We start from the raw sequence: 19725 nt of genomic DNA, 5'->3' as shown, positions 1-19725 counted from the left end.
GAGTCCAAATTAAATGTACGTAAGCAGCTATATATGCCATCCTACTGCTTTCAACAAAGTATATTTGATTGGACAAAACCTATCATATACTGCTTTGAACAAAACGCTTCAAAAATAATGCAACAGTGAATCAAAAGTCAATAAATCTGATATGGACTGATTTATAATACAGATCATTAGATAATTCCAATGGTTCTGCTAATGACTGACCTATGTCTTCACACAAGTAACATTGGTTAGAGACAAGACAAGAAATAAAATGGAATGTTTTATTCTGGCCTACAAGTAGAAAAAACTGGCCAACTGACTTATTTTCTTAATGAATACATGAAATGAATATAATTTGTATTCTCAAAATTATTTAAAGTTCTTTTTGTGAATCTTTCATATGTCTAACACACAGTTATCATATGACACACATCTTCAGGAGAAAGTATTTTGTTGATAATCTTCAGCAATATTTCTTCAATTTCTGCTGCAGCAAAAGATTTACACTGAAAAACAAGAGAACATTTAAAATATGACAACATGTGGGTAAACTAAAAAGTCATAATTGAAACAATATAGCAATAGAAACGCAATTTTAAGCACACCCTTAACAAATCATTTACTTAGAAAACAGCAACAACAAGTGAAACTGCGAGCTACTGCTCACTGATGATACCCCCGCCCAAATACTTGACGATAAACAGGAAGTTGTTGAGTGGTGAATCTGAAAACGCATCACACGGTATAGCTGACTTATATAAACCCTGAAACCAAATTTCAGAAATCTTTATGATGTAGTTCCTGAGAAAAATGTGACAAAAAATATGCATGGGACGGACAGATAAACGGACAGACAGAGGTAAAACAGTATACCCCTCTTCTTCAAAGCGGGGATATAATAAAATTTACTTTACAATTTTAACATTTATGGTGATATTTCTGACTTCTTTAAATGGGGAACACCATTGGACCAATATCAATTATATTTTCTTTACTGTTGTTACTTTTTATTCGATTTATTTTGGATAGCTATTTCTTTTCTTTTAGTATTTTCGGATATCATGAGGGAATGTAGAAATTCATCATTTATTTGATTTTGATGACAGATGATAAATTTAATGATATCTCTTTGGTTTGTTTCAATGTGTTGTTATCTCATTGATGTACATTTTTACACCAAATCTCCTTGTATTATATTTAGATTCTATCTTTGTTAAGGTATCTTTCATCCAAATATAAACTGAAGCATCCCTAAATGATTTCAAATGGTAGTCATGGCTACCATTTCATATCCCCTATTCTAATGTCTTTTTGCCTTCTATATGCCATTTTCATTTATTGTCCGGTGCATTCGGATTTCTGACTTGACTTTCAACATAGTCATATGACTTCCATAGTTTTTTTTTAAATAAATAAAACAAACTTACTGCCTTATTTGTTGGTGATGGTAATCTTCCACATACATCATCTACATACATTTTAACTTCATTCTGAAATCAGAAATATTTATGATTTATACATTTATAGTACTACAACTAGGCCAATGCTGTTGCTTATGGACTCTGAAGATGCAATCTGTCCAATATCTTTATAATGAAAAGTTTGGTTGATTTATTATTTTGTTGTATTTAAACAGAGACTTTACCCAAAAAGATTATTTATATACAAGGTGTACCTTACAAAGAAGTTGTGCGTTCTATATCTTTTAAGGAAAGGCCCTAGATCTATTTCTAAAAAATAACAAGGTGTAAAATTACTGTATTGGTCAAATAGGTAAATTTTCACATCGATATCACAAGAAATCTCCTTCCAGTACAGAGTCCAGATTATATAAACCTCTTCATATATCAATTAAATTAACATTGAAAGACTTTACTAGCTCTACTATTTTTCAATTTCAAAGATCGAATAAGGGCTCTTATCATATGTCATCCTCTACAGTGCAAGCTTTTTGAATATATCTTACTAAAAATGGAAGTTGATTTTTGTGATAACATCAGTTTAAGACGAACAACCAATTGACTGTTTTGAGGAGTTTAATTTCAACCTATGCATTTTACTACCAAACTTACATACAGGCGTGACATATCTCTGTGTCAACAGTTCATGCAACTGAATTTTTACAAAATATATATTTTTATTAGGATTTGATGCATCTTTGTTAGAAGGTAAAATGATAAAATATGGATGACAAACATCAGGTAATCAAAATTCAGTTGGAGACTATTTCCTGTATGGTGTTGTTGTTTGAACTGAAAAATGATCTTCCTAAAAATGATCGTTTGTCATTGTCACAAAGTAAAACATCATAATTTCAGTGGCAATTATTTAATATAAAAAAGCTCTTACTGAAATACATCTAACAAGCTATTTGAAGAAAATGAAGCATTTCTGATGTGTTATTTACTAATATCACAACAAATGAAACTTAAAAAATCAAAGTATAAAAAAAAATTCCAAGTACAAACCTTATCATGATTTAAATTTCCATCAATGTATTTGATGATATGTTTACATATTTCACACTGTACATCTTTATCCTTCTTCTTCTCATCAAAGAAAGCTGCAACTGGCTTGTCTACAGCAGCAACAGAAGAACCTTTGAAAAATATAATAATATTAATACACATTTTATTGTTTTAACTGGTGTTTAACTTTCAATCACTGGTAATGTCAAAATACAGAACCTCCTATCCATTATGTGACTTTTTTCAACATAATTCTGACCAACCTCTTTTCATTTTTCCATGAACTATCATATAATTCGTCTTAAATGTAATAATCGATTGCAGAAACAGTGAAATTTTATTGATGGTCAATGTGCAAAAAGTTCAAGAAATTTATGAGTAAGACTGGCAAAAAACATGTCAGTTACCATTTATAAGAACACATAAACACACCTTTGAGCTTATTTTTAAAATTATATTGGACTAAAATCCTTCCAGTACATATCAGGTTTTATTTAATAAACAAAAACCAAATTTGAAAAGGATAACATGTAAGCAGATAGAATAAATTATCATATCAAAAAAATAGCTGGAGATGACAACATCACATCAAATGCATATACGACTTAAAACAACTGTAGTCATTCAAAAGTATAAAAGACCTACCATTACATTCATCAGGGATATAATGCTGACAGAGAACATCCTCATCAAAGCCATGGGATAATTCTTTTATTATTTCTGGTACACTTTTCAAACACTGCAAATATCATTAAAAATCAAAAACGGTTAAATCATTCAAAAGATGTTTGCCTCAAAATAAATGTGAAAAGAGTACATTAAAGTGCAGTGTCTCCTGGTAATCCAATATAATCTGAATGGCTCTTTTTTAATGCTAATAAGTGAACTTGACCTCAGAAATTAAACAGGATTTAAGTTCAAAGTTAGTTTACCTTTTTGGCTTTTGAAAGCATATCACAATTTTAAATTAATGTGATATGAATGTAAACTCAGACAGCTTTGTATTAGATGAATATGCTGAGCTGGATTTTTAACCTACATACTGCTCTTACTCCTAAATGCTATATTCTTAGGGGAGAAGCAGCAAATACCAGTTTTAAAATCTTTAAATAGAGTCTGGCACTCAAGAGAAAAAGGGAGGTAAACACCAAAGATATTTTGCAGCATTATCTTGGGCTTTCACCCATGCATTGTAAAGGATTAATCATTAAATAAAGCATCAAAACAAACTAAAGATAGTTACAGCATATTTAAAAAAATGTCAATGTTCAAAATATCCAAGTGTATATTATGGCACACTGGATCAAAACAATTATTAAGGTTACAAAAAAGTCAAAACTAATATGTTTTACATGCAAAAATTCAACTTCCACCTCACTCAAAGTAATTATTTAAATGCTACACACCTGAATACCTAAAACTACAATAGATAATCAGATTTAATAGTAGTGCCTCAACTTTAACCTGACCACACTACTTTTAACATCATCAACTCTGTAAAAAGATGGCCAATATTGGAGTATATTATCAAAAGAAAAAAATATTACTTTCATATATATATTCCATATGTATATTTTAACAGTCAATTTCCTCGACCAAAACAATTGCAAAGACTAATGTATGGTACAAATCAACACAGAGGTTTAATTCATACAAAATAATGTACAACTTTTGCCATACATAAATGAATATGTAACTGAAAATTTTACACCTAGAAATAAATAAAGCATTTAATGAACACGAAACAGATATTTTTATTTTAGGTACAACATACCTCATCCTTAAATGGCTCTGGCATAAAATGACAAATATCATTCATGTAGTCTTCTAGTGACTGCTCTGTGACGTTGGTCTGTACATAAGCATTAATAGCTTCTATAATCCATTCACATAAATCACATCTCCAGGTTCTGGTCTAAATTAAGTAGAAAACATGTTATTTACTTTTGATAACTATTGTTGTTTGCTCTAATGAATTTTTATACGATTAAAAGATTTAAGCCTTTCCAAAAATGTAAACTCAGTGACAGAAGCTCTGCAAAAATATCAGATTAATGGATGTGTTTAGTGTTTAATGTCTAGTGGCTTCTTTACATGCATACACAAGAACATGTTGATGAGATATGAATATGAGATGGATTTTTAACTGCTAGTGAAGTGGTCAAAACAAATAGGATGTCAAGAAAAGAAAAAAAGTTTTAAAACAGAAAGAAAATTATGTCACAACTCAAAACCTCCTCCTCCCAACTTTAAAGGTACATAAATGGTATAATTGTGGCCATTTATTACAATTAATAGCAAAGAAATGTTTGACTGGAAATCATTTATCAATCATTAATTATGGCATGTGATTCATGGACATATGTTTCAATACTCATTACCATTTTTGCTGCTTTCATAAATTCCATAAAAATTTGTGGTGTGTCATCTACTGATCTCCGGCGTCTGGCAACTGGGCAAGCAGCTTTACATATCAAATTTCCAAACTGAAAAGATAACATACTTTCAAAATTATCAGTATTATACAACAATTCTAAATATATCATAAATTATAAAACCTTTCTTAAATTCGTTGTTTATAATTTAGAAATTATTAAGAAACTAAGTTTTCAACTCCCTCAGGTAAAGTTGACCTAAGATGGATTTGGCTATTATTTCTCCGTCCTTTATTGTTATATAGCTCCTCAACTGTTTCAGTTCTTAAGCTGTTTCAGTTTTTATACATCCTTGGCTTTCAAATATTTGGCTTTGAGTGTTACTGATAAAAGTAAATCTAAAAAGTGTTTCTCATGCATTAAAATTAGTGTTTTTTATTTTTTATTTTTCAACACTAAAGAAAAAACTATATCTCCCCTTAATTTGAACCCTTTTGCAACAATATGTCAAAACATTGTTGAAAATTTTTTTTACAACAATTTTTCGACATTGAAAAAAAAAATCAATTAATAAATACATATAAAGATATTCATATGTGATTATCTGAATACTCCACTTGCATCTGTTTTTCACTTAGTAGGAAAAAAGATAATGCAGTCAAAAGAAATATTTAGAAATCAATCAAATTTTGAAAGTCAAATGACCTGAAATTGTCTGAAAGGAGGTCAGTTGTTTGCCTCTGTACTGATAAATTCAATGATTTCTCTGAAATTTGATGTTACAGTAATATCTTACTTACGAAATGTACAGAATGAAAAGCATAAGGGGAGGGTGTAATTTTTCAACCATGATCTGGATTAGAAAATATTAATGTGCTATGTTCAAATCTGACATGGTTAACCATGCAAGCAAACAGAGTGACAGGGAACCAGCAGGACACATGTTACACTACATCTGTACATTAAAAAGGGTTCTAGTCAACTTGTTGTCACTCTTACATCGCATGTTTAATGCACATGCTAAACCTTAAAGCTGACTCAGCATGGTACATGATGTACAACCTCAAACCCTAGATGTATCTTCCCTATAAGCTATAAGTAGTACTAATGAGAGAGTAACAAATTGAAAAAGGGAGTGATATACATGCTATAAGATTTACCTCAGGATTGTATTTCTGTGGTAAGAGGAATTCCACAATACCATGACATTGACCACATGACAACTCTGTTAATTCTTTCTGGAAGAATGGTCCTAGAAAAAGCAAAATCTTTATTTTAAACAATTTTATTTCATTAAAATTATGTGCCAAACACTTTTACATGAAAATTACAGTAAGCCAACAACACACTACAGGATCTTTGCCATTATACTTAAGGCCAATAGAGGAACATAAATCCTTACAGTAAGCCAACAACACAACACAGGATCTTTGCCATTATACTTAAGGCCAATAGAGGAACATAAAGCCTTACAGTAAGCCAACAACACAACACAGGATCTTTGCCATTATACTTAAGGCCAATAGATAAATTGGTAACAACAACATTTTTGTACTTACAAAGTCTATAATGTGCTAATCTATTTTTTTTGTAGTTCTATTTGTTTTTATTTGTTCACTGAAGATCTTTGATAGTGTATCTGTTTAATTCATTTTACTTAGAGCTTAATTTATGGTAGAGACATTTGTTTATAGTCAAAAACTGTATACTGACCACTGGTTGTTATCTTATTAAGGAAGACTCCTCATCTCTTTTTATGAAGACTTTATTATTTGGGAAATTGTAGGGTCATGCTTTAGGACAAATCACAGATATCAGATATATAGGGAAATGACACAAAAAAATATTTTTGTCACATAATTCAGATTTCTTTTATATAAAAAATTTACTTTATTGTAACAAATAGACTGACACAACATGTATGAACAAAGGTATACAGAATCATATATTCACAGTAGGGAAATTTTAAATCAAAACAACAATGGAAATATATTATTTGGTTAAACATAGGGAGAATCTCATTTTGTTTTTGGATATATTTTTGGTGTTTAAATCAAATTAAAAAAAAATATTTAGTGTATAACAGGGAACCTGGGGCTAGGGTAAATGTTATATTCATCTTCAGAGAGGTTTGTAGGTGAAATGTATTTTTTAAGTACAAGGTTTCCTTGAAATATTCTTGAAAGCATTTAAATTTGGCAATACTTCTGTAATTTTGTTCAGTAAATATAATATTTTGTAAGCAAAATAATCTTATTATTAACAAAATTCAATTTAATATTTTCAAAGTTACCAAATACAATAATTTTGAAATTCAAAGGAAGTTCAATATTTGTCATTTCAAAAATTCAATTATTAAGTGCATGCAAGAGACTGGAGACCATAAGACAACTCCAAAATAAATGTTCTATGGTCTCTGGTTCCTTTGCAGATTTACATATATTACTATTGTTTAATTTTTTCTAATTAGTTCCCAAAGTCCTTTGGATAAATCTATATTGGAACCAGCAAAGGTTTGAGTTTCTAGTTTATTTTGTACTTGAAGTGTGTATTTTCTTCCAATTACTGCCAGTAATATTAAGATCAGGTTTTCCCATTTTTCCTTTACAACAAAAGTAACATTTTTCTCATTCAATATCTTGTACATGTCCTTTGAACCCTTCTTTGATTCAAAGAAAATACTTATATCGAAAGGTAGCATTGCCTGAGATCTTTTCTCAGTTACATCAATATTGATAGCTTTTAACCACCCTTTAAGCAAGTGTGCTATTCCATAATAATGTAGAAAAAAAAATCTAAATTGATATAAATGTTGAAAATTTTGAAATGACATAATATTTCCTTGGTTATCTAACAAGTCATGCACTGTCCAAATTCCATTGTGAGCCCAGTTCTTATACAGTAATAAACACTTGAACCACCAATTTTAATGTATTCTCCTTCCCAAAAAGCAGAAGATAAAACTTCATCAATACATCCTGGTTTTCAAATTTGATGAAGAGATTTCTAAGCATCAAAAACCTCCTGCCAAATTTATTTGTTGACCTTTTCATGGGCCCAATGTAGCTTAGTTCAGAAAAGGTTATTTGCTCAACAATAGAGACTTTTCTCACCCACTTTAAATTTGAGTTAAACAACCTTCCTATCCATGTAAGAACATACATAATTCAGAAACTGACACAATTTATATAAATATTCTCTTTTCTGATTCACATATTCATATCTAATAATTTTCTTCAATACATTATCTGTTGCCCACTAATGAACTCTTTATAATGGATACTGTGTGCCTACCGTTAACTGCTGGACACAATTTAGCTTGTTTACATGCATTCTCTGGTGCCACTCCACTGGTTACCATGGTTACAATTTGTGGTGCAAATAAAATACACTGAAATAAACAATTACCCAATGTATTTTTGAAATAGATTTTCAAAATTGATTTAATTCTGAAAAACAGGTACATAATACTGCTGTGTTAAGTATTCATAATGCAATTATATCTTTAAATTTTTACTATTTTTCCAAGAGTCCTGTTAGTTATACATTTTATCAAATTCTGAGTAAAAGGAGATGTAGAATGTATGTCAATAAGGTAGCAACCAAATAACAAAAAAATTACCGACCATTAAAAAGGCTTGTATAGCCCACGGTTTTATTCTCCAAAATTGAACCTGCCAGAAAGGGTGCGGACTATAGAGTACAATAAGCAAGAAATAAGAGAAAAAAAATTGTTAGGTGGTTTGTTTACCTTCTGCCATGTTTGTTATTGATGTTGTTGAGGACGCTCTTATCATTTTTCAAACTAATAATTTTACCTAATCCATGTTAATAAGTTATTTTTATTCAATATCAAATTAAAACTGATAAATCTAAAAGTTAAACACTTCATTACAAATTTCTTGTTTCTTTTCAATGAATTGATTAAAATAGACTGGTATCTGCTTGAATGAAACGATACAAAAAAAAGTAAAAAAGACAACCATAAACCAGCTTACGATGTGTAAACTACAAAACGTAATTGGTTATTATTCGTTCAGTTTTGGTGTTTCCAATTCACAAATATGTTTTACATTGGCTTAAAACCCCCCAAACATTAATGTAATAGATATATTAAACACTGTTTTACATTAAGAAGGAACTGTTTTACTTTCAAAGTCGTATTATAGTGATTTCTAGGATTTAGACTCTCACCATTTTTTTCCTCTTTTACACATGGTATTCAAACTTCTGGTTTAAACATAAACAAGTTTCTAAATTGTTTTTTGTGTGATTTAGACTTATTTTAACAATCGCGAAGTGTTCTAGAATCATTTACAAGCAGTTTCAGCTTCTGTTTGATGATGGAAAACAGGTTTTTCCAAGAAAACACCTCAAACGACCATGCACGATTTAAAATTACCTGAGTTTCATTAGACCTTTTCTAACAGTTACAATAAGTTTTTTTTACCTGAAATTTCGTGGGGAGAAGTGGGTGCAGACTATACAAGCCCGATTACGGTAAATTATATGTCCTAGATAATTTCCAACATTATTTTTTCTATTCAAAAATTTTTAAACAGCATAACTCTGATAACTACAGGCTCTAAAAACCCAATTGTGTCGATCACCTTGGTCTATGTGCATATTAAACAAAGGACAGTCTTTAACATTATAGACTAGAATAGAATTCATGACAAAAATCTCTTTTTTGTTGATCTTGTATTGTTGATCGTTTTGTCTGTTTTATTTCTCTCTGTCTTCTTTAGCTTTTGCTCAAAACACAAGAGAGGGAAAAAAATTCTTATTTAAGGGCAATCACTTCTCTAAAGAGTGACAGTCTACTAACTATATCGCCAAATTTGACTGTTTGTAGATCTTGAGTTGCTGATCACTTTTGTTATTCAAAGTTTCTATTTATCTATTATAATTTTAATCACATAAGGCAAAATACAAAAAATTTAGTAAATATTGTCATTAAAGGGCAATAACTCCAATAAGGAGTCATTGGACAATTTCCTCCGTAAGTCTTAATTTTAGATCTAGTCTTGCTGATCATTTTTGCTAAATTAAGTTTCTATTGATCTATTATAAATTCTAAGATATAAGGCAAAAACACAAAAAATTGGTAAAAATCGTCATTAAAGGGCAATAACTCTAATAAAGAGTTGATTGACGATTTCAACCATGAGACTTATTTGTAGATCTTGTCTTGCTGATCATTTTTGCAGTTTAAAGTTTCTCTGTATCTATTATAGATTTCAAGATAAAAGGCAAATGTGAAAACAATGGTAAAATTTGTCATTTAAGGGCAAAAACTCCTATATGAAGTCCCTTGACAGTTTTGACGTTATAGGACAATTGGTAGAGCTTAACATTCTGAACATTTCTGCCCTGTCTAATTTTCTCTTTTTATAACAGTTTTCAAAATAATAGACAAAACATGCATTTACCCCTATGTTCTATTTTTAGCTATGTCGGCCATCTTGGTTGGCAGGTGGGGTCATCCGACACATTTTTTAAACTAGATACCACAATGATGGTTGTGGCTAAGTTTGGTTAAATTTATAGTCCTGTAGTTTCAGAGGAGAAGATTTTTGTAAAGTTAAGGGACGACGATGAAGGATGACGGACGCTAAGTGGTGCTCACTTGGCCCTTTGGGCCAGGTGAGCTAAAAATGAACAATCAATTTTTATTTTTAAATTCATTTGAATCATTTTTTGTTAAAGTTGAATCAATAATAAATAAAATATAAATAATAGGTACAATGCTTACATGGTCATTAGAGTATTTTTCGTACAATTTACAATCAATTCCAATTGTTTAAAAACTCTTCTGAACTTTATTGATTTAATTCTTATGTGTGCATTTCAATTAAATACAAAAAAAGTATTTTTAGGAATTTTAATTAAGAGTACAATAAAACATTACCTGCCCTTTCAAACTTCCTGGTAATAAATTACAGATCTGCATGACAGAGGAATTAACAGCAGCCGTCGTTTTATTGCTGGCTAAATATTGGTCAAGTAGCTGGACAACAAATTCACACAACACACATAATGGATCCTAAATATATATAAATATCATTTATTAAAGACAAATTTTTTTTTTTAAAGCTACACCAACAGTCACTAATTTCCCTTATTTGTGTTATTTTCTTAATTAAGTTGATAGGAAGAAATCCAATTAACCTCTCAACCATGTTTAAATAATTTTCTTGAGAGAAGCAATGACAAACTGTGCATCACTATAAAATGAATTCATTTATATCATCCATGCTCAACAGAGGAGAGCTGAAAATCACACATGGAAACATTATTCAGACGAGAAATAGTAAATTTCAATCCTAAGACAGTTTGTGAACATTTGAAATTGACTTTGGATCTAGGGAAGGATTTCAGATAATTTTGCTACCTCACTTAAAAAACAATGATTTTTTAAAAGTCTGGTGAAAAAATACCCAAAATGCAATTTATATCAAAATTGGTAATAAAAGTAAAAAAAAAAGTTACAAAGAATGAAACAGAAAAGGAACTTTTTCTTCTTTCAAAGTTGTATATTCCTATATAGTATAGTAACTATTTTAGGATAGACACACTGCTTTACAGAAAATGTGTATTATACTCTTTTGTGCTCAACAAACTAGATGAAAAGGAACATAAACAAAAACAATATTCAAACAAGAAATATTGTGGATTCATTATTATTCGTTGGATATCAATTTTCGTGGGTACAGGTAAACCATGAATTTAAATGTTCAACGAATTACAAATTTTCTATTGTCTTGTAGGCAGACATTGACAAAACCGTGAAATCAAATATCCACGAAGTTTTCCTCAATCCACGAGCATTGTTAGCCACGAAAATAAATGAATCCACAGTAGTCTTTGATATTCAGGATTGAGACTTTGATACTAAGACGGTGGTGAAACAATTGAAATTGGCAAGGATTTTGGCCATATGAAGGAATGGTTGGTTAGTAGTTTTGGTCCCCTGCCGAAAAAATACTAATCTTTTACAAAGTCTGGTCGGGAAAAAACAATCAAATAGTAACTATTTGAGAATTGAAACTCTGATATACTGTTGCATATAAAATAACTCTAATATAACATAGTAACATACTGCTTCAACTTTCTCTTCTATTTGTTCTTTTGGTTCAACTTCTTCCAGGAATGGTTGGACAAAACTGCCATCTGAAGGGGATATATTAATATCATATAATTTTTAAAAGACAACACAAGTTGGTACCATGTTGGTAATTAAAACCATTGTGGAATGTTTATTTAATATCATGAAGTTTTCCAGAAATATAATAATAAAAATGCTCTGCATTAGATTTGACCAGGAGTTGCTACCTCTTTTATTCAATAATAATATAAACTAGAGGCTCTCAAGAGCCTGTGTCGCTCACCTGTATTTACTGATGCTTTGGAAATCATGTAAAATAAGGTTAAAATCATAATTAATAGTATTAGATATTAGATATTATAATGATATCTAAGATAACAAAAACTGCAAAATTTTTGTAAAATTACTAACTCGGGGGCAGCAACCCAACAACGGATTGTCGGATTCGTCTGAAAATTTCAGGGCAGATAACTCTAAATCTGATGAACATTTTTACCACCTGTCAGATTTGCTCTAAATGCTTCAGTTTCAGAGATATAAACCAAAAACTGCATTTTAACCCTATGTTCTATTTTTAACCAAGTCGGCCATGATGGTTGGAAGGCGGGGTCATCGGACAAATTTTTTAAACTAGATACCCTAATAATGATGATGGCCAAGTATGGTTAAATTTGTTTCAGTAGTTTCAGAGAAGAATATTTTTGTAAAAGATTACAAAAATTTACAAAAAATTGTAAAAAATTTACTATTAAGGGCAATAACTCCTAAAGGGGTAGACTGACAATTTTGGTCATGACAACTTATTTGTAGATCTTACTTTGCTGAACATTATTGCTGTTTACAGTTTATCTCTATCTATAATAATATTCAAGATAATAACCAAAAACTGCAAAATTTCCTAAAAAATTACCAATTCAGGGGCAACAACCCAACAACAGGTTGTCAGATTTGTCTGAAAATTTCAGGGCAGATAGATCTTGACCTGATTATCAGTTTTACCCTATGTCCGATTTACTCTAAATGCTTTGGTTTCAGAGATATAAGCCAAAATCTACATTTTACCCCTATGTTCTATTTTTAGCCATGGCGGCCATCTTGGTTGGTTGGCGGGGTCATCGGACAAATTTTTTAAACTACATACCCTAATGATGATTGTGGCCAAGTTTGGTTAAATTTGGCACAGTGGTTTCAGAGGGGAAGATTTTTGTAAAAAGCTAACGACGACGGACGACGACGAAGACGACTGACGACGGACGACAAGTGATGAGAAAAGCTCACTTGGCCCTTCTGGCCAGGTGAGCTAAAAATCTCATATTTTGTTTTAATATTAAATAAGTCATCTTTAGTCTATCATGTTTAATTCATTGTATTGTTATATATCAGTGAAAAGTCCTTGTATAATAATTGACTTGCATCTATGGCCTCAATCATAGACTAAAATTCTAAAACAACGAATACCTGATAATTTAACATTTGATTTCCTTTTGTTTTTACCACTTACTTGAACACAACTTCAATTTTTCACAGGTTTGTTCGGGATCAAATCCTAAGACTAAATCTTTCACAATCATTGGTGCATAAGTAGTACACTGAAATGATAATTTTTTATATAGCATTTACTGATATTGTGAAATTACAGAATAAGTTGATAACTTTTCCAATAAAACCTGGAATTTTAGGCAGCTACTTTACAACTTATTTACTCACAAGAAATCTGAGTTGAACATTGAGTAAATTTTGCTAGTGTTGTATGTTGGTAATCTTTGTTTCACCATCGAGTGCAATTGAGCTTGGAATTTATCACTTCATTTATACATTGTACATTGTGAAATCATGGAATTCACATAAAAGTCTTTTGGTATCCATGTGAAGTAAAGAGAAGCGAAAGTCAAGTTTGAAGGATTGTACTTGATAAAAATATCATAATTCTATCTCTATCAGAGAGGATTTTACATATACCAGAGACTGATACAGTAAAATTTAATGGTGATTACGCACTGTTCAAACCAGTCATTTTTGACAATTGCAAAATTCTGACCAGAAAAGGTTTAGTTTTTACACAAATACCTTCTATACCGGTGCCATTCATTAATCTGCATTCATTAATCTGGAAAATACTCCAACAAAAATCAAAGTAGCTACTTTGATAAGAACTATGGATTAAAAGACTTTGTAGATGTTACAGATGTAACAATGTAAAAATACCCAAGAGTTGTACATTACTTAACTCAGTAAAAGGACATGACAAATCAGACAACATTTTTAAATCATCCAATGAAAATTCAGATACAATATAATAGATGAACTTTGTACATAACTCCCAGAACATTTGTGAGATGTATTTGAGCACAGATGTAGGAATTTATGTATCTTTGTCATTTTGCTTAGTTTCTTTTGTTACCTATTCTGACATTGGACTCGGACTTCTTTTATACTGAGTTTTACTGTGCGTATTGCTATGTGTTTCTTTATTCTACATTGGCTAGAGGTATAGGTGGAGGGTTGAGATCTCACAAAACTTGTTTAACCCCACCGCATTTTTGCGCCTGTCCCAAGTCAGGAGCCTCTGGCGTTTGTTAGTCTTGTATGCTTTTTAATTCTAGTTCATTTATATGTTTTGGAGTTTAGTGTGACGTCCATTTTCACTGAACTAGTACACAATTTTATTTAGGGGCCAGCTGAGGACCACCTTCGGGTGCTTGATTTTCTCGCTGCGTTGAAGACCCATTGGTGGCCTTCGGCTGTTGTCCGCTCTTTGGTCGGGTTGTTGTCTCTTTGACATATTCCCCATTTCCATTCTCAATTTTATATCAAAAACAACAACAGCTTTGAAAATACTAGCAGATGAACTTCTTTTAAAACACAAAGATGCCTGTGCAAAATGTATAAATCTGGAGTTGGGACTTGTTCTTTGCTAAGAGACAGAGTAGATACTGTGAATGCAGCACCAATGCAGCACCAATACATCAACCTATACAGGAAACAAAAATACAAATGCAGATGCACTGTCAAGAAAGGCTTTGATTCTTTAACAGTACAAGATTTAATTTGAAAAAAAGGTATACATTATCATTGTCATTGGGAGGACAAATTAAACACTTTGAGCAATCACAAGACATCACACTAAATAAACAAAAAAGGCTTCTAAATGGTTACTGAAGTATAATGCCTTTGAAATGCAAGAACTTCAAAAGAAAGACAAGGATATTGTAACTTTCTCATTAACACATGATTTTTAATTACAACTTCGTTAAGTTACCTGATTATTTGCCCCCATCCCCCCCCCGTATATTCACTAAAATTAGTTTGTTACACAAATCATTCCTTACTTTTTCTTGATTAACAGAGAATTAAATTCATAATCTAGGTTATTACACAATAATATATATTTGTGAATTCATATACACACTAGAGAATTCAGTGGACAGAAATTACATTATACAATTTATATACTATGGTACTGATTTACTTGCTAGAGAAATCAAAGGAGCATGAATTTTATCATACTCTGAGGTACTGCTCTAACTCACCAATGAATATTTGGTGAGCATAGAGTTTTGTACACAAGATAAATATTGAAGGAACTTATACTCACCAGAGAATGAGTAGAACAGATAGTTTATAAAATTTTACATGGATTTACTCACTAGGGAATTCAAAAAGCTGTAAATTTATCATACGTTAAGGCACTGCTTTATTCAAAAGAGAAAATTATAGGAGCATGGAGTTATAGACAATATAGTCTTTGGATTGGATTGACGCTACAAAAAATTAAATGCACCAAAAAAATAAACTTACATATGATATTTCAAAGAACTGATTTATTCAAAAGGAAATGTTATATACTTTTGCACAGATTTACTCACCATAGAATTCAGTGGAGCTGGGAGGTTATTACAAAACTCATACACAGTGGCATTGATCTCGGAGGCTGATTTGTTCTGTACTATATACGAGTCAATTTCCTGTACAAGTAATTTACATATGGCACATTCTGGACCATCCTAGAATAAATGTGTGTTTTTTTTTTATCTATAAGTGCATAGTATTCATATAATGTAATGCAATATAATATAATATAATATTTATATATAAAGAAATGACACAGTTTACATACAAATACAATAGAAACATCTCTTTAAGGTAGATCAGGTGTCTTCCGCCATCTTGGATTGTAAAATAGCAGAACGTGATTGGTCTAGATCTTTAATCAAAAGTGCAAATTTTGTGAGAAGAATGTAATTCATTTGTTAGGATTTTATTTTAAAAGAATGATAAATATGATTTACTATATTTTTTTCTACTTTTTTTTTTACAAATACAAAATATATTTTGTTTGATTTAATTTGTTTCAACTTAAACATAGAAGGGGACATAACTACAATAATGTAACTTTTATAAAAGAATGTGTTATGAATTAACCTTTCTTGATGTGTAGCAAGAAAACTAGTCCTGTGACCCCAATTTTTGTTTTAATTTTCTTAAAGCACATTATAAGACTATATTCACATATAGTTTATCTTATAATTCTAGCTTTTAGTTTTTTTTATCACCAAAAATTGGTTTTCCATGTATAATCCATACAAAATCTGACAATTTTGCACAACCTGTAGCTTGATAAAAAGCCCTGTGACCCATACTTTTTATCATATTTTTGAAAAAAAAAAAGCATAATATAAACTACATTTTGGCAAATTATTTTTTTTAATAATAGACCCCCTGTCTACCATAATTCTCATCTCATCTCATCTCATCTACTGTATATTCATTAATATTTTTGGGTACCACTACTTCGTGGATTGATGAAAATTTGTTCTTTTATGGATATTTGATTTCATGTTCTTTACAACTTCTTCATTCAAATTTGTGGAAAATTTGAACTTTGTTGAACACTAAAATTTGTTGTTCTACCTATACCCATAATATACACTAAAATCAATACTGCACAAATAAAAATGATTGATTGATTGATTGTTGGTTGCTTAATGTCCAGTGGGAAATATAAAATGAATCCACAGCATTCTTTCCATGACCATTTCGAAATGCAATATGGCCTATTTATACTTTTAGCAAAACATATTGTACAATGTATTAAGTTTATTGATTTCAGTGCTAATCTGAGTTTTTCTGTGAGGATATTGCTCTCAAAGTTTCTCTCTATCTATAACAATTTTCAGGTATAGGCAACATTCTGAACATTTCTGCTCCCATCAGATTTTATTTTAATTATAGCAGTTTTCAAAATAATAGACAAAACTTACATTTCACCCCTATATTCTATTTTCAACCATGTCGGTTATCTTGATTTGCAGGCAGGGTCATCTGACACATTTGTTAAACTAGATACCCCAATGATGATTGTGGCTAAGTTATGTAAAATTTGGCCCAGTAGTTTCAGAGGAGAAGATTTTGGTAAAAGTTAACAGATGACAACAGACAATGATAATGATGGACAACAATGATGGTTGACAGATGACGAACTCCAAGTGATGAGAATAGCTCACTTAGACCTTTGGGCCAGGTGAGCTAAAAAGTAATAAGGTAATATAAATATATACACAAAATATTTTTAATACATAAATTTAAAAAAAAAAATTATATAGATTCTAACAAAATCATATATAATTGACCACTTAAAAAAAAAAATAATAATTTACTGGTACATATTTATGGTTTACAATGGAATTTAAAATTTATAAATTTTACAAATACTTATTGATGAATACAAAACTATACCTTAAAATTTTTGAAATCCTCAGTAAATTCTAGTTGACTTTCTTGATATGACAAACTTTCATCTAAAATAAAACAAAACAAACAAAATTAAAGAACAATGCTGATAGCTAACTCAGCTTTAAGCACTCGTGATCACCTGACAGCATTCAAGACTTACTTGTGGTAAAGCTAACTTAGTATTTTTTCCTTGGTTGTTTGATGAAACTTTTATTTTTAAAACAAAATGCAAAATTCTAGAAATAATGAAAGACTTTTAAATTCCTATCATACTGACAACTTAATTTTACACTCAATTTGAAAAACATGAATCTTATAATCACATGATGGCAATCAAGTCTCACTGATAGTAACTTCACATTACTTTTTTGGATGCCCCATAATACTTTTTTTTAGACATAAAATTTGTATAATTCTAGAAATGCTGCATCCAAACAATGTTATAGGAATTCGTTGTATTTTATTATTAGGGGCCTCGGTGGCAGTGTTGTCGGAGTAGTCGTACTACTGTATCACTAGCCTATCAACACTGAGGTTGTGAGTTCGATTGTCTGTTTTTCTACCCAAAAAAACTGACCGTCAAGAAATAGCAAAATAGTGTTGAAAGTGGCGTTAAACATCAATCAATCAATCAATGTAACTTATTATTTTTGCAGTGCATTTAAAAGACAATTGAATGCAGACTGGTTAATATTTCACCTAAAAATCCTATTATGGTCATAAAATTTAGGGAAATGGAAACATTTTAAAATAAATACTTTAATAAACAGCTTAATTTGTTTTCAAGAACAGTCTTCAGGGTAAATTTTTAAAAAAAAGATATGACAGGCTCAGTACAGAGTTCTTGAAGATGACACATATTTGAACTAATGTTGTTACATTGTGACCTTTCACTTGCCAAATAAACACTATTATACTCACTTGTACATAACTTAAATTTTTCACATGTCTGTTTAGGGTCAAATCCTGACACAACATCTTGTACAATAACTGGTGCATATCCGTAACACTGAAATCAAAATTTAATACAATGTAATCAAAATTTAATACAATGTAATCAAAATTTAATACAATGTAATCAAAATTTCCAAAGTATAAATTGTAGATGCAGTCAACACCCAAATCTCTAGAGTCAAGATATTCTCACCTTAGATTTCTTAATTTACTAGTGCCTTGTGTGAACAGTGTATTTCTTCCAATTTTTTTCGCCTCTCAAATTAATTCTTTATTAAGCATGAAATGCCTCGTAGGGAGTTGAAAATTATACAGTAAAAATGGGTCATAAATCTTAACATATTGTAACATATTGTTAATTGGCTAATTGCAATAGGTCTTTAATAAGCATGTCTGATGTTGTCAACATGAATGGAAGATCCTGTCAACATAAAATTGTCCATGGTATTTGAAGATAGAGCTGATGAATTTTTCTATATTCCATAGTTTTCCCCTAAAAGTAGTATACTTCCCTGTAAATATGTAAGTGAAAAAAACACAAATGGAATTATTTTTTATTTGAATTTAGTGTTATGAAGTAATGCACTGATTTATTAATAGTCGTCTCCTGCCTACAGTATTAACTTATTTTCATCCACAATTTTCTTTCATTTCATGAAGATTTATATAAAAAAATATCAGACCAAATTTGCTTTGTTGGAAAAAGCCATCACTTGAGTAAAACCAATTGAAAAAAAAATTGTTGCACTTATTATTCTTTTATTCTTTCAATAAATAATAAATGTTTGTTTAACCCAAGGTAATTTTCAAATTGAGCTGCAAGAAAATAAGATCACATCTGTATAAATTGGTTGCTAGGCATTGATTAAATTATCACATTACAAATTGGTGTGATCACAAAGCCTCAAATGGGATGAATATTTAATAATTGATTTTTACAGAGGATAACCTTGAGGTCACTCCGATGTATTGCTATCGCCTAAATTTCCATTATGCAAATTAGTTTTGGGATTTCAACCGATCTATAAAAATTATAGATCCGCGGTCATTACAAGGGAAAAAAGTGCATTTTTATACCTGCGATTCCGTTCTCCGTTCG

General features: G+C 30.5%; 1 protein-coding gene across 2 annotated transcripts in view; it reads right to left on the bottom strand.

Annotated features, from left to right (window-relative positions):
- The window catches only part of LOC127709288 (uncharacterized), a 145342-nt gene that overhangs the window by 67354 nt on the left and 58263 nt on the right, over nt 1-19725 (bottom strand). Inside the window, exons 21-29 of one of the 2 annotated variants that reach the window (XM_052214746.1) lie at nt 18594-18681; nt 17676-17737; nt 15806-15943; nt 13441-13528; nt 11934-12004; nt 10743-10877; nt 8126-8222; nt 5992-6083; nt 4838-4942 (exon numbers count right to left, since the gene is read on the bottom strand). In XM_052214746.1, coding sequence (XP_052070706.1) covers nt 4838-4942; nt 5992-6083; nt 8126-8222; nt 10743-10877; nt 11934-12004; nt 13441-13528; nt 15806-15943; nt 17676-17737; nt 18594-18681 — 876 coding nt within the window. The remainder of the gene's footprint in view (nt 1-4837; nt 4943-5991; nt 6084-8125; nt 8223-10742; nt 10878-11933; nt 12005-13440; nt 13529-15805; nt 15944-17675; nt 17738-18593; nt 18682-19725) is intronic. The other variant, XM_052214747.1, reaches the window with a different exon arrangement.

Source organism: Mytilus californianus, unplaced genomic scaffold (genome assembly GCF_021869535.1).
Source record: "Mytilus californianus isolate M0D057914Y unplaced genomic scaffold, xbMytCali1.0.p SCAF_7, whole genome shotgun sequence".
Taxonomy (NCBI): Eukaryota; Metazoa; Mollusca; class Bivalvia; order Mytilida; family Mytilidae; genus Mytilus; species Mytilus californianus.
This window is presented reverse-complemented; position numbering and strand designations above follow the sequence as displayed.